The 16,213-nt window shown below is 36.9% G+C and overlaps 2 protein-coding genes across 2 annotated transcripts; one reads left to right on the top strand and one right to left on the bottom strand.

Annotated features, from left to right (window-relative positions):
- The first annotated feature begins 3,328 nt into the window (after positions 1-3,328).
- On the top strand, positions 3,329-5,824 carry LOC137710405 (acyl-CoA-binding protein). The gene is made up of 4 exons (XM_068449414.2): positions 3,329-3,486; positions 5,150-5,267; positions 5,408-5,470; positions 5,598-5,824. The coding sequence occupies exons 1-4, from the start codon at positions 3,475-3,477 to the stop codon at positions 5,675-5,677; spliced, it is 273 nt and encodes a 90-aa protein (XP_068305515.2). The 5' UTR covers positions 3,329-3,474; the 3' UTR covers positions 5,678-5,824.
- Positions 5,825-8,074: 2,250 nt separating this feature from the next.
- On the bottom strand, positions 8,075-11,352 carry LOC137711403 (uncharacterized). The gene is made up of 4 exons (XM_068450638.2): positions 10,460-11,352; positions 9,110-9,165; positions 8,827-9,016; positions 8,075-8,525 (listed from the first exon to the last, which is right to left on the bottom strand). The coding sequence occupies exons 1-4, from the start codon at positions 11,054-11,056 to the stop codon at positions 8,172-8,174; spliced, it is 1,197 nt and encodes a 398-aa protein (XP_068306739.2). The 5' UTR covers positions 11,057-11,352; the 3' UTR covers positions 8,075-8,171.
- Between the last annotated feature and the right edge of the window lie 4,861 nt (positions 11,353-16,213).

Raw genomic sequence — 16,213 nt, 5'->3', positions numbered from 1 at the left:
AAGGTTTTTCCTTTTTCATTTTCTCTTTTTTTTTTTTTTTTTTAGACGAACCGTTAACTCAACACAAAAAAATAAATTTTGGGTCAACTCATTAATGGTTCGGTTGTTATTAGGTTACATGTTAGAAATTTGTTAATAAGTCAGGTCGTTTTCGGATCGTTTGTTAAGAATCCAATATAATATCATTTGCCAATTCTAGACATCAAACATGGCAATTTTTTGCATGACATATTAACTGACACAAAATGATACGACGCATTGTTGAATCGGGCAAAATTTTTATCTAGACAAGATATGCCTTATTTGCAAGATGGAAGACCTACCATTTGTTAAGAACCCATTATGATAACAGGTTTGACACGACACAACACGACACGTTAAGATAACGAGTATGACACGAACACGACAAATATGACCCGTTGGCAAATCTATTTTTTATTAGGCTGTCAAGAGGAGTACTAATGCTACTTAGATTGATAAGTATGACACAAACTCGACAAATATAACTCGTTGCCAGATGACACAAACTCGAAAAATATAACTCGTTGCCAGATCTATTTTCTATTAGGCTGTCAAGAGGAGTACTAATGCTACTTAGATACATACTTATCAATATGGATGTGTTGTGTTCCACTTGTAATGACAGAAACTCACATCCATTAAAGAGACAGTCAACGGATGCGTTAATTTTGTTTATGTGCGCAACATTATTGACGTTCACTTGATGTCTATGTAGTTAGAAACTTGAAACTCAGCAAATCCGGCCCAAGCTCAAGACGAGCACGGAGGCCTTGGTCCAAACTTTAAGAAAAGGCCTCACTTTAGAAAACCCAAAGAGATGTCAACCGAACCTAGAGACGGTCAAAGGGTACTCATTTAGCTAATTGAATGGCTCATTTAAGCGTTAGGCCTTCCAAAATGGTGTATATGTAAGAATTAAGTAATGAGAGTTTCATTTGTATTACATTATTGCCACAATGATGTGAGTTTGATTATTGTTATTTGTTTAGTTTTTACAAAAAATGAATCAGTTGGTGACTTTGTCACTGTAATTTACCTTTTTGAGGACCGGAAAGACCACCGAGGCATTAAATGTAGGATTCATCTACTTTTTCTTTTTCTTTATTTTATGAGTATATTGAATTAAAATAATAAAATTCACTCTTCTAGGACTCAAATTTTCCAACCTACCGTAAGAGTATGATCCCTATAGTATTGGCATTACACTCAATTTTCTGACCTACTATGGAAGGCCTTAGGTATGTGTTAAATGTGGTTGTGAGGGGTGGTGTTGCTTGTGTTGGTGAGGCGATAATGATGATGATAGAGCAACCATGGGCTCTCTGTATTCTTCCAATATCGTTTTGAGTTTTCCAGCAGTTGGGTTTGTTGGTTTTACCTTGGGCTTTATTCAGAGTTGATTTCATGACCCATAAAAAAAAAAATGAAAACTAATGAAAATAATTTGAAAATTTTAACTTTTAACGATAAAGATAAAATAAAAGATAGAGTAAATAGTATCATAATTGACTTTTTAGTGTAAAAATGTAATTTTTCGTTAAAGTAAACAGTACTTGAAGCTTTTCGTTAAAGTTCCCAAAAAAATTCTTTAATAACTAAATCTGACAATTCCATCTTTTCCATCAGTTTCTTTTGCACACTTTTTACCATAACAAAATTAACACCTCATCAGTTTTCAATTCACCTTCGCATAACGCACACAAGAATTTGGCTTTTTTTTCTTTTTAAGAGTGCAACTTTGTCCAAAATTTGTCGTAAGATTAGTTTGATTCAATTGGTTTAAGACATGAATTTCAAATTTTAAACTAAAAAAAGCCCAATGCTCCTTGTGCAAAAAAAAGAAGAAAATGATTAGGTGTTGATGAACACCGTGAACTATCCATATGGCTGAAAGTTCTCACCCTTAGAACCGTACTTAAGAGTTTCCGACCTCATACTTATGTGGAATTGTTGATAAGGCACAACATATAGCTAACCTAACATAACCAATCACCCTCACTTGGGGTAAGCAAAAATGCACTCTTTTATTTTTAAGTTTAATATAAATTTTGATTTCATTTTCTGTACATTTATAACACTTTCTTTTAAGTAGTTAATTGTAGGAGTGAATTCATCTTAAATGAAGTTAAGTGAATTAAAGCTTAAAGGGTATATAGCGTACACTATTAAGCATGAGTAAATTTTGTGAAAACCCGTCAAACCTCAATAGCGTTAGTGTAATTAGCTCGCCTTGGCTTATTAACGGTTGTTTCCTTGTCTTGCAGGTTTCTTACGATCATTCTTCCACACATAAAAATGCAGAAATTTAGATCCAACAAATCACGTATGCAAAAACTTGTCAAACATGCAATCCCTTTTTGTTTTATTTATTAATTAAATTTTTAAAAAAAAGGTGCAATATCTTTGGTAGATGGATCGGCATTTAGAGGTAGTGGTTAGTAGTTACAACTAATAACGTAACTTTGGTCAATAACCTACTTATATTAAATATGGGGGCCTATCTGTCGTGACCTTATTGTGATCCCATATCTTTTTCTTTTTCTCAAACGAAATTACTTACATTAAAAAACTAGCACAAGTAAGAGATAGATCAAAAGACTTCTCATAAACAACCGATAAAGTAAAAGGCCTAAGTAAAAGGAGGGTTGCAACTCTAAATATAATAGGAATCCCAAACATAGGCACGAAGGTAGCAAAAACAAACATAAAAAGAATCTAAATTGAAGCAGCATAAACCAAACAGTTATCGATCGTCACATTTCAATTGATGCTAAACTCCGAACCGAAAAAGTAGATAGCAATTCCCAAACCCATTCATGAACCCCTCAATTCTAATTTCTATCCATCAATAACACACGGAATATGCTTTTTCCATCGAAAAAAAAAAAACTATTTTCCATCACCTTAAATCAGTTTTTACTTTCCCTTCTATTATTGCCTAGAAAACTGAAGACAAAATATTTTCTGTTTTTTCCAACATAAAATATTTTCTGTTTTTTAAACCAATGTTGCGTGGCAATTATTAATTAAAATAGAATGTTAGGAACATCAAAATTTTAAATTAAATTTTGTAAATGAAATGATGTAGTTATTAATAATTAAATTATTGCTTAAGTGTTGCTTTTTTATTTTTTGTTAAAAAATAAATTTTATTAGATTAATTACTAATGAAATTTGAATCCACACCGTTATGTAAAAGCTTAACATTTTTGTACCACTGTGTTAAATGACCATTTGCATTGCTTAAGTGACGTGCTTATTCTCTTAGTATCAATTTGCAGATTTATTTTAAAATTTTGATCTACTTTTACGCTTAATTAAATAGTAGGAGAACGCGAAGGAGAATCTGAATGTTATATATTACAGCTTACCACCTCCTTCCCCATCACACACGCCACTCACACTCCATACGTTTATCCAAGCGAACCAGAATCCGTCTCGCAGATCAACCAAATGGGTTTGAAGGTATGCTCTCATTCTCTCCCTTCCCCATAAACATCGATTCAATATCATATTATCAATGAAAGATCATCCATTTGTCGTTAAATTTGCTACTTTTCTTGGGTTTCAGTAGTGTGATTAGTTCAGATCTGTGTTCTACTTTGTTTGTTTTGAATTTGATGAATTGTTCAAGGTAAAGCAGCCAGAATTATAGTTAATTATTGTGGGTTCTCTTTAATTTATGTATTTTACTTGTTTTTGGGATCAAGATTTTGATCCTGGTATAGTGGATCAGAGCTTTTGTAAGTTTTAACTAGTGTTTATCACGGTGACACCAATTAGTTCAAATCCGGATGTTATTAACGTACAGATCGCCGTCTAATGAGGGTTTTCGATTATTTTCCCTCCTTACTGCTTGCTTGATTTCTTGAACTGAATGTGAAATAAGGCAGTGTCTAAGATTTGTGATAAGCAGGTTGAAATCTAAAGTTCAATCTACCAGTTTCCTACGAGCTTCCCAAACGATATTTATCAAAAACCATCATTTGATAAGTGTTTTAAAAAACGAACCTTGAGGCGTGCCTGGGCGGCCTTCGAGGTGGGGCGGTGAGGAAAACACATCTGCCCAGCGGGAGTAGGCTTAAACTTGCCTTGGCTTGGTCGAGGCGCGCCTAGGCGCCTGAGGCGCCTCAAGAGTCGGCTGGGGCTTCTTTTTTTGTTTGTTAGGGTTTCTCACCTGAATAAATATTTTATTTGATTGTTTATTGTTGTTCTATAATGTTTGATTTCGACTCTATTGTTGATTATAATATATGGATATATATATATATATATATATATATATATAAAACTTTAGTTCCTATGTGGCTTTGCCTCACGCCTCAATGCTTTCACCTAGGCGGGACTATCCATGAAACTCCTTGGCTTTGCCTTCACCTTTTAAAACATTAAACCTATAACGTTATTATTCGTAATTCCATATACTTCGTGTTGCATTAACATGTCTATGACTTTCAAAATTATTGTAATGAATGGGGTTTGCATATCCCAAATTGGTTGAGGAAGCCGAGCAAGTTTTAGTGTCACATGTATGCAGCTTCGACTTTGGAACACACTTAAGGCCAGAGAGTAAAGAGGCTCGGTATATGGTCTGGTCCTTTTATGTTTATTGATTTCGGAATTGTGAGTTAGTTATACCTGTCTAAATCTGGAACACTGTCTAAATTTATCGTGGAAGTAAAGCGTATTGGTTCAGTTAAACACATCCAGTTATAGATTTGGCTAGTTATAAGCTTGCTTTTGCGGCAATAAATTGCACTTCACGATAGTCTGAATGTATGATTTGCTTCCTACTGTAATCAATTACGAGAGAATTTCATTGTTTTGATAGTATTACATTGACAGTAAAGTTGAACACAATGTGTACATGTGGAATGCATATCTACCTTCTAGGTGATAAAATCTTTACTTGTTGAATGCGTACGTTTATTTTCATTTGCTCATCCTCCGATTTCTTTTGTCAATGATACATGGTTACTAGTTAGTCAACTGAAGTTCCACAGTTTTTGGCGTTCTTAGCATCCGTGTTTATAAAGTTTCTCTATGACTTTGTTCTATATGCTTTTAATCGGAACAACGATCAAAGTTTTTGTTTTGTATGACATTTGATGATTTGGGTGTCATGCAGGAAGAGTTTGATGAACATGCTGAGAAAGCCAAGACCCTTCCAGAGTCAACAACCAATGAGAACAAGCTCATCCTCTATGGGCTATACAAGCAAGCCACCGTTGGAGCAGTGACCACCAGTTAGGACAATGCTCCCATAAAAATTTTGAGAATCCGCCATTTTTCGTTCTCTCACTTGCAATGCAAATTTTTCATTCATAAGATTCTCAACTGCCTCTAAATTTTCCCTTCGTGTTGTTTCTTTGTGGCTGACTTGCAGGCCGCCCAGGAATGTTCAATATGAGGGACAGAGCAAAGTGGGATGCATGGAAGGCTGTTGAAGGTGATACTTCTGAGCATATCGTTTTCTATTATATGTAAATCTTCGTCGTATAATCTAGCATAATTCTAAGGTATAATTTTCCGTATGTTCTAGAATAATTCTAACGTATAATTTTTCATTTTGGCAGGGAAATCCAAGGAGGAAGCTATGGGCGACTACATCACGAAGGTGAAGCAGCTGCTTGAAGAAGCTGGAGCTTCTACTTGATGCTTTCGTAAGGTGGTGTTTGAATCAAAATAAACATTGTACTCTTTCGTACTGGTACTCTGTTATATCTAAATGTATGTGAATGTTAAATCTACGAGATACTTTCGGTAGAATGGTTTTACTTATAGTTGGTTTACAATGCTTGAAGGAGTTTGCAGTGTTAGTGAATTTTAGTTGCCCAAATTGCTTTTACTTTTACCAAAAAAAAAATTGCTTTTACTTGTCCATTACTTTTACTAATGCTTTATTTTTTTGTCAAATGATAAAATTTGTTAGATTAGATGTTAGATTAACCACCGACAGGGTTTGAACCCACGCCGTTATGTCAAACGATAAATTTTGTTAGATTAGTTGATATACCTGTTTGATTGCAAAATTTTTTTATTTTTTTTTGTTTTTGAGAAAATTTACTTCTAATTTTGACTAAATTTGGATGAGTTTATATACTATTTTGATAACACATTTTTGTCAAAAACAACCGATGTTTTCATAAATTTACATATCGATATTTTCATCTATACTTACATCAATATTTTAAACTGGCTGAAGGTAGCTTCCAAGTTCTAAAATATCATGATTGCGCTTAGGTTGGGTTGATCAGGGCAATTATTGAGAGCGAATAGTAGCTGACATTGTCCTTCTTGGCAACACGGGTAAAAGTAACACTACTCTGATCCTTCCTTATAACGAGTCATTCCTTCCCTCTTACATACTTTTTTGTGTAAACCGCAATTTGATACGTACAAATACCACAAATGACGTGTTTAGGGTTTAGGGTAAGGAGAAATGAAAGGTTTCACTCTCCACAGCCCAAAGGATATTTTGTATTTTTGGTCGATCCTTTACGAAGAATAGTGTTTTTTATTTTTTTTCTTTAAACAATATTATCTACGTTAAAAGAGGGAAGTCTCACAATGTGCTAGTAATAATGTGATTCAAATTTGTTTTTGACGAGAATCGAACCTAAGACCTTTCACTTACAAATGAAGAGGAATACCAGTAGACCGTAGTACTAAGTGATCCGCGGAGGATAATGTTAAGCACGGTTGATAGGATTTGGATTCCATCTGGATTCAAATTGTAGGGATCCTAGAGATCCTCATATCTTAGTTATTCGTCATGTATCGTGCGGTCAGAAATCATTTGACTTTTTTATTTAAAATTAAACACAAATAGTACTTGATAAAAATTGATCGCAAAATATACAATAAACGGTTACAATATAGAAATCCCTAGGATCCCACAAAATAAATCCGAAGGAGATCCTGTTCCCGGTAAACAAGTGCTGCGCAGCTACCAAAAAGATAACAGAGGTTGAACTGAAAGGTAGTTGGACTAGTCGATTCCCAAAGGAAAGATAGGATTGACGGGTCAACATCCATGCAACTGATAAATAACTGTTTCGAAATTAACGAAAACTGGGAAACAGGGTAGTGGTCCACATTTCCCACTGGGTAAATTGAACAAGAAGAGCCATTTTCACAAAGTTTCATCACAGATTAATAGAATTTCGTATTTATAATGAAGATTGTTAATTTTGTATATAATTTTATAAAATTTATCTTGCAAAAAATTAATTAGAACAAATATTTTTCAATCAATGAATAATAAATAGATAGATGGACAATGTTATGAATGATGTTTTGTTAAAGATGAGGAGTTCCTCCTCAAAACGCTTTGTAACTTATTCACAAAACTCAATGTCAGTGATCAGACTTGTTACTATTGTATATCATTTTGAAAATATTATCTATACAAAAAAAAAAAAAAAAAAAATCAAAACAAATGTCGTTTAAAATTAATAGATAGGCGGTTCGTTACACTTTTATCAATTTCGACGTGTTTTTATACAATCCGAAGGCTAAAAGATCTCGTATTTTATAATTTTTTACAAAAATGATATCATGGAGTGATTTATAATAAGGAATTTCAAATATTGAAGGTTTTTTTATTTTTTTATTTTTTTAGAATTTGTTAAGTTTTTTATTAAGCTAACTCGAAATAAATATAAAGGAGCTAATACAAAGTATAATGCGTATTTAGATTCATCCATCTATAAATGAATTATGGTAATTGGTTTTCATGCTAGTGGAGCTGGTGGCAGTCATGATGGCGACAGTAGTGACGACAGTGATGGTTGTTAGGTGGTGGCGGTCATGATGGCGACAGTAGTGACGACAGTGATGGTTGTTGGGTGGTGGCGGTTGCGACGAGAATGATGGTGGTGCTCATGGTTATGGCTAGGTGCCGATGACGACGACAACAATGGTGTCACTGTCTTGGCCATGTGATGGTGACGGCGGAGATGATGGTGGTAGATAGGGTTGGTGGCAACAGTAATAGTGGTAGAGGCGCATTGGACGTGGGCATGCAAGAAGAAATATACAGATGCTATCATACACAAAGTGGAATGATTTCATTTGCACCAGGAACCAGGATAATTACAAAAAGTGAAAACAATTTGGGAGAAATATTTAAGTTCATATCCACAGATCTACTGAACAAAAGGATATCTAGAGATACAATATTCCCCTACACGAGAAGCGCCATCTCTAGCCAGAATACCTTCAAGATCTCCGATGATTCGGGCCAGCCATATCTCCAAATTTCTTTGTATTTCTTTCAAGTTGTTTCTGATCGAATCCAAAGACCGTCGTGTGTTGTGTTTGGCCTGGTTCCCCAGCTCGTCCCCATAAGAACTCTTCCCAATCTCCGTTTGTACTGCCATCAGCTTCTGTCCAGTTTCCGTTGCACGTTGTTGAAGTCTAAATGATTCGAGTAAAAACTCCGTTTGTCTTTGTGTACGAAACTCTGGACTGATTGTAGGTTCGGAGGGATCACTACCTTGCTGTAAAAACAAGAAAATTTAGCGAGCAACACAACCCAAATTGTAGCCTGTCAAGTATCTCCGGAGACAAGTAATGAAAATGCCACAATTCAAAACAGATATAAAGACGATGTAGAATATGGGGCGACTGCAGAACTTGTACTTGCCCAACGAAGAATTAGTTCATCCTACAAACCGGGTGCAGCGATAACTAAGTGACATCAACTAAAAGATGTCTATGGTTAACTAATTCTTCCGTTAATTCTTATTAGCAGACGTAAAATAGCATGGAAAAAGTAAAACAAGGAACATAAAACACTACCATTCTTCTGCACAGATCGTCTATCTTCCCCGCAAGAGCTTGATACCTCTTGGTCTGCTTCCTCATCGATGAAGGTACCTTGGAAAGATCACTCTTCCCAATAGTTTCCAAATTCAGTAATTCCTGTTCAAGTAATTTTAGCTTCGAGGATATTCTGGTCGACTCACCATCTAGCTTCCAAGGTGACTCCCTAGGAAATAAAGACGCGTTGATCTTTAATTAGCTGCAGAACATTAACTAGATGCCTCAGAACTGATCAGCAGATAGGCTGTCAAATACATACCTTGGCACAAAATGCTTCATGTGATACAACGGTTCAAGGGATTCATACTGTACATCCTGCATGAGGAGGACAAAGGATAAAATCAAGCTACATACCTTTCCAATTTGATAAATTCGGAGAAGAGAACATACGCCAACATAATGGTTAACGTTCCTTAATGAGAAAAACTTCAAAGAACTAAACCAGCAACGCGGTGAAAGAAGATGACACTGGATTGTGTTTTAATTGTTTCCAATTGCGTTTGACGTTTGATTGCTCAGATGGAAACTCTTAAAAAACAATTTAAGTTAAAACTTTCACTTCAGAAAACAGGAAGTAAGAACAAAGAAACAAATTTGAGGAGACAAGAGGGAAAAGAAAAGGACAAGCTTTTTTCTCTTTTTTCGATCATTTTTCCAAAAAGCTAGAACAGTTGATCAAATCATTGCAGAGAATATTGGTGTTGGAACTTTACTACAGCGATGAGTGCCAAAAAAGGGGTGAAATTGAGATGCCAAGTTACATAATTTCGGGATAACGATTCCCTTTCCATATAAGCAAACACATGCCTTCCAAATCCAAAATTGCAATTTGTTTGCAAGTGATGATGGAGACAATGCAACTCCAAATTGCAACTTGTTTGGTAGTGATGAAGGAGACAATGCACCTCCAAATTGTAACTTGTTTGCTAATATAAGATGCTAATAATAATAAGGCTTATTTTTAGCTACACCCCTGGAACTCCATTTCTACTCTGTAACTTAAAAGTTATCATTTTACTTCCTGAAATGCAAAATTCATTCCACTTTGACTCATGAACTCTCTCCTAATAGGCCACCTCCTAAAGCATACGTATGACCTAACCCCCAATAAAACCATGTCACATGTATAATAAACTTAATTATAAATCTCCATTATGCGTCAACATTCAACAAGAGAATATTAACTTTAAAAGAAATTGAAGAGATGAAAAAAATAGAAAAGGAATTGATTAGCTTCCTCACCGAAATCAAACCCACGTAAGAAATTAACAGATCTAAGGTAATATGGAGCGAATTTTGAGTTTTATAGAGATGATTTTTAAGTTTCAGATGGCAAATAGGGATCAAAATCGAGTTTGAAGGGCAAAGTAAAGCGAATTTTGAGTTTCAGAGAGTAAAGTTATGATTTTTGAGTTGTAAAGAACAAAGTGAGATTAAAATCGAGTTCGAGTGTCATGGCAAAAAAAAAGCCTAATAATAATGGCTTAAGAGTTTCAACTGCTGTCTTTGATCATGCAAGTGCTAAATTAACAACATAATAATCAAACTGTTAAAAGTCTTAATCCATACGAAATCGAAGCCCCAATGTGTGCAAGTAATGGAGGCAAACCTGCCAGAGCTTGGAAGCATCGGCTACCAAGTGGGAGTCGAAGCTGAAGGCGACGGCATTGTCGTAGACATTGACTTCCTCCTTGCCTTGGTGGCGGTGACAGTGGTGGTCGGCGTCAACAGCCTCAGCATCAGCTCCTCCTCCGCCTCTGGTGGCCATGAAGCCAATCATGTCGTCCCTCTCCCCAACCTCCCTCTCCAAATCCCGAATCCTGGCGCTGGAATCGTCCTGGGTTTTCTCCAGCTCCAGAATCCTGGCATGGAGGTGGCCAATTTCTTGATGGGCGGCGTCGATCTGGTGTAGCAGCCGCTTCTCCTCGGCTTGCCAAGCGTTGCGGTGGCTGGCGAAGATCTCGACGACCCTGGCGTTGGCTTTGGAGTCCTCTTTCCGGCGGGAAGTCATGAGCCTGACTTGCTCTTCCGCCTGCCACAGCCGGGCAGAGAGCTCGCCCACTTGGGTCTGGAGCTCCTGGAAGTTGTCGGGAGCTAAAGCCAGGAAAATGCCCAGGCTCAGGCCAAGGTAGGAGCACAATAGCTTCTTCGTGTCTTCTTCTTCTTCTGGCTGCTGTTGTTGTAGTTTGTGCCCGTTTTCAGCCATGATTGACTGGTGAGAGATCGAGAGAGAGAGAGAGAGAGGGAGAGCTTTTGGGTTTTCGGATTGTGTTGGACTGGTAAGTGAGTCGCTTTTGGGTGTCCGTGCGTGTTTGTGACTGAGAGGAAGACTCTGGTAATGTGGGCAACAGAGGAGAGAGCTCAGAGAGGGAGAGGGAACCAAAAAAAGAGCAGCTTTTGGGGTCTGGGGTTGTGAGTTTGGAAGAGAGGAAGCTTTTTGCTTTTGTCACTACTCAGCTGTTCTGGGATTGGGTGTATAGCTGCATAGGACATGTCATGTAATTTCTTTACCTTTCCAGACTTGTATCTTCGAAGTTGAACTAATGTCATTACGAAGTTTAGTCGATTCTGTCAAGTTTAGTCAACATCACTGCTAATCCACATATGTTATAGGCCATACTTTTGTTAGAGAAGTGTTATAAATTAGGTATGAAAAATATGGTAAATGTACGCATGGGCGGATCCATATAGGGACCTAGGAGATCCCGGAACCCTCCGGATGTCCGGAGAAACACTTGTGATTGATCTTCGGAACTCTCCAACAATTTGGGCAGGTGCAGCGGAGAGGCTATTTGCCTCCAACTTTAAACTCAAGTTACCCCATCCTCTAACACCATTTGCCGTTCCACCACCTCTAGCTACCTAATTTTATTTCTTCCAAATTCTTTTAAGTTTTTTAATCCTAAAATCTAGACTCAACTCCCAATTGTAATATATATTTTACGTTAACAAATTTCATCTTTGTAAAGTCATTAATTGATGTGTTATGTTGCTGAGGAGAATTTGTTGGTTTTATTACCTTTGAGATTAATCTTGATTATTATTATTTGTAAAGCAGGACAACTAGTGGTAAGCCACGGTTATCCACTGGTTTTATTACCTTTGAGATTAATCTTGATTATTATTATTTGTAAAGCAGGACAACTAGTGGTAAGCCACGGTTATCCACCCCTTCTAGGGGCTTAGAAGACTCACAGAGGCATTTCAGCTTTCTCCTGGCCATAGTCAAGCAGACTCACTAGCTTGGAGCCTTGAACCCGGGACCTCCCTGTTTTTTGTATTTTAAGAACCGAAATCCGCACCCTTACCACTTGGCCACTTGATGTGGTTGATTAATTTTGATTATTCAATGAACCAAATTCAATAAAAAATAGTGCTATGGAACCAAACTAGTCTAATATATTTTTTTTGAACTTTTATCTTGGGACCCCCAATCTTAAAATCCTGAATCCGCCACTGAATGTACGTAGCTTTACTCTTTCATCTTTTTATGTTTGAAAAGATAATATTTCTCTGGCTCTGCATTGTAATTTGGAAAAACCACCTACTTAAATAAGAGCTGTCTCCTTGTCGTTGACATATTTTTGCTTCTCTCAGCCTAGTTTTGACTCATCTTATAACCAAAACAAAGATTAGCCTGATTAGGTGCTTTTGCTTGACATCACTCATTTTTATTGGACTGCACTACCTATTAGTGTAGTCTTATGTTTGTTACGCACATGAACTTAGTTCAACGAGATTAAAGAGAATGTCTTAATGAGATCCATGAAAAACAAAGGACTGTTAATCCTGTCTTCTCTTCCACTTTGGCCTACCCTTATTCTAATTTTTGACAACCATAAGTTTTGAGTGGGACATGTAAAACAAGTGTATTTTCAGGGAGGATGATATAAGTAGCAAATGAGGGGAATTAAAACAAGCTTCAAAGTTGGATATAACACATTGTTAAGCAAAATAGAAATAAATAAGCCCTTGTCCTCGCCAAAAAAAAAAAAGGAGCCCAGCCATATTCCCAATCTTACTTTCTTCCAAACATCCGATTTGCATGATTACACTTCCTTCTAAAGACCAAACTCATAAATCCGACGCTAAAAAATTTTGGGCGAACCTTCTGGAAAAAACCGCACTGAATTTTTTTAATATTTTGAGTTTCAAAGTGTCGAGATACTTTTCATTTGTGCGAGTCTAAGAATTTACTTCTACCTCTACTCGATTTTTGTGAGTTTTTATCCCGACAAAATTACATTATTGTTTGTCTATTGTGAGGTTAAGCTCACCCTTCCCCTTAATGTAGATAATATCGTTTGTTCAAAAAAAAAATCGAGTAATTACGGAGATAGACTCCGAGATAAAGTATGTTTAAGTTAAAGAGATTTTGTCGGAATAAGAACTCACAAAAGTCGAATAGTCACAAAAGTAAATTCTCGAACTCGCACCAATGAAAAGTGTCTCGAAATTTCGCCGCTTGAAAACAAAAAATTTCAAAATATAGAAAACTCCGGAAGTTTCATCAGAAAATTTTGAGTGTAAGATTTAAGTGTTTGGTTTTTGGAAGGAAGCACAATCATGAAAACGGTATGCTTGGAAGCAAGTTTAATTATGCAAACATGATTTTTGGAAAAAGAAAAAAAAATTAATCACCTACCCACTCCCTTACTCCCTCACTCCCTCGATCTCACCTGCTCTTTTATCAACCTAACCCTCAACTCTTCTAATTATTCAACACACACCAAGTCTCTGTAGCGGGGAAGCTTGTTCTGCTCTTGGAGTGCATGTTGCTGTTGGAATATGATTATGGTGACATGATTTCTACAGTATGTATAATCATGTGTGAAAGTACACTGTAACAATATTGGTGTATTGTTATGGTTTACTAATATACGCATGATTCTAGTGAAATTAATTCATTAATTAATAAAAAAATAATTATATATTTAATTAGTTCATTCTAAAATATATGACTGTTGGGTATAACTGAATAGTGGTATTCAACGGGAAAAGTTGTCCTCCAAAAAAGGTACTTCATATTTATACATTCACCAAATCCCTTTCTTGTTAGAGCATTCAATGCCAACATATAAATGTTTTCACTCTCTGATTCATATCCTCATACCATATTGTGATCGATCAGTGTTGTGATCTTGTTCACTACCCTATTTCCATCATTGGCCTCAAAGCTAGGTTCTTCGTGAATTGTAACAATTCGCCCAATTTTCCAAGGATGTCTCAAAAGTACATTTGAGACTTCCTCTTCGTTGAGTGACAAATCCAACAACGTTATTACTGATTTTTACCTTGAAAATAAATTACGAAGGATAAGGAGAATATTGTACCAACATTTTGATCAAAAGTTCAGAGTCCGAATGTAACGACCTGTCCCCAATTATTACGATCTTTATGATTTTTAAATGTGAATTTACGAAAATCCCTTCGAGGCAAAGTGTTGACTTTTGTTGACTATCGTGTCGTGTTACGTAAGATTCATTTTCTTAAAGTATCCTCATAGGACTCGTCGCTACGGACGCGTGCGTGCAAACGGAACACAATTTGGAGTTATAATGAAAGAGTTATTAATGTTTAAAGTTAGGGACAAAATGGTAAATTGGTTGTTATTCTGGAAGGCTCCAGATTTGTTGGAGCTTTGATCAGGAGCCACGTGTGTGGCTGAGATGAAAAGAAAAGGAGAATGCAAGAGAGAAAAAGGGATGGAACCGACCAATGGGAGAGGAGAGCAAGAAGGGGAAATGAGGAAGGAGAAAATGAGGGAATCGGGTCCTTTTGAAGACCCGCGACCCGACCCGCGATTTCCATGGTTTCTAACAGCTTTTTACCCATTTTTCTAGCGAATTACACCACCTAACCACCTAGAACCAACTCCACGACCTTCCCTCTATCCATTCCACCCCAATTTGGTGAGATTTGGCCTTGAAAATGGGAGAACCCGCACGGTGGGGTGCGGCAGTTTTGGGTTCAAATCACCTAAATCCAAAAACTAACCACATCCATCTCCACCACCAATATACTTCCCTTGAGCCTAGAAACAATGCCCAATCATTGGTTGGAGCGTCGGAGTCTATTTGAGGACGAATCAAGAATCACCCTTTATTGGGTTTTCTGATGGATCGAAGGGAATTTGAAGTGTTTCTCGGCCTAATTGACCTTAGTCACAGGTATGAAAGTTGCTCTACTCATTGAGACCTTCATTTCTGTGAAATTTGAGAATTTTTAGAAATAGTTGAATTTTCCGGTGAATCAGGGTGGCCGACTGCCACCTGAGGTGGCACGTGGGCCGAGACGTCCCCTGACCTTCCTAGATTAAATTTGAATACGTTGATTCCATTTGTGAGGTCCAATTGATGAATTTACGTCGTTTGAACCTAGTTTCATTAAGGTCTGCCACTTGATTATTATAGCAATCGACGATCCGACTGTTGGATCGTCACCAAACTTTGATAAGTTATAATACGTAATATTTGAGGATATTAGAAACTTACGGACCAGGAATCTGACGTACAGATCTTCCCAATTAGGACATGTAACTTATACGTTCTATTGATAAGAATTCTAAGACATTTTGATAATTGTTCTAGGCGCCGATCGTTCGTGACTCCTTGATGTTGTGCTAGGGAGTTGTAGCGCGGACTCCAGGTGAGTGGGCTTTTGGTTTTCTCTATATATACATATGTATACTTGATGTTTTTCCCAGAAATTGTTTTAAATGAAATGTGATTGAAATGCCATGTTATATTTGCGTTATATTTTAGTAGATGCATTAATGTAGTCATGTATAATGTTACATGATGCTACAGAGCCCACGTAAGCTACAGGTGAGTACATTATGATGTTAATGGTTGTGATGTATATGGTTATGCCTGGATGCATTTGGTACTCATTATCCTACACCCCGATGTCAGTGCTCCGCCCGAGGTCAGGGTCAGCCTTCACGTGATCGTTCACCTCCCACATCGTATGCTTACCTTAGATCCAAGGCAGGTGCCAACCTATCGTACAGACCACATTAGGTGGTTTTGACTCATAGGTGACTTGCGATACTTCGCACAGCCTTCACGTGATCGTAGCACTTGAGCGTATTTATTTACACCCAGCCTGTCGTACAGACCACATTAGACTCGTGTGCAGGTTTAGAGCTGTACAAGTCACGTTAGGTGACTCTAGCTGGCATATCAGTTTACATTGATTTATTTCACCTGACTTGCTTATTTCATTGCTGAGATACTTGACATGGCATATACTTGGTTTTCACTAATCTCGAGCATGATTTTTATATACGTATGTATTATTATTTTCTGGGCAATTATACGGGTTTTATGGTGAGGGGTTATAATGTTTTCAAAAGGTTTTT

The sequence above is a fragment of the Pyrus communis genome, chromosome 6 (genome assembly GCF_041283825.1).
Source record: "Pyrus communis isolate YQ-2024b chromosome 6, ASM4128382v1, whole genome shotgun sequence".
NCBI lineage: Eukaryota > Viridiplantae > Streptophyta > Magnoliopsida > Rosales > Rosaceae > Pyrus > Pyrus communis.
The sequence above is the reverse complement of the archived record's forward strand: the minus strand, read 5'-3'. Positions and strand labels throughout refer to the sequence as shown.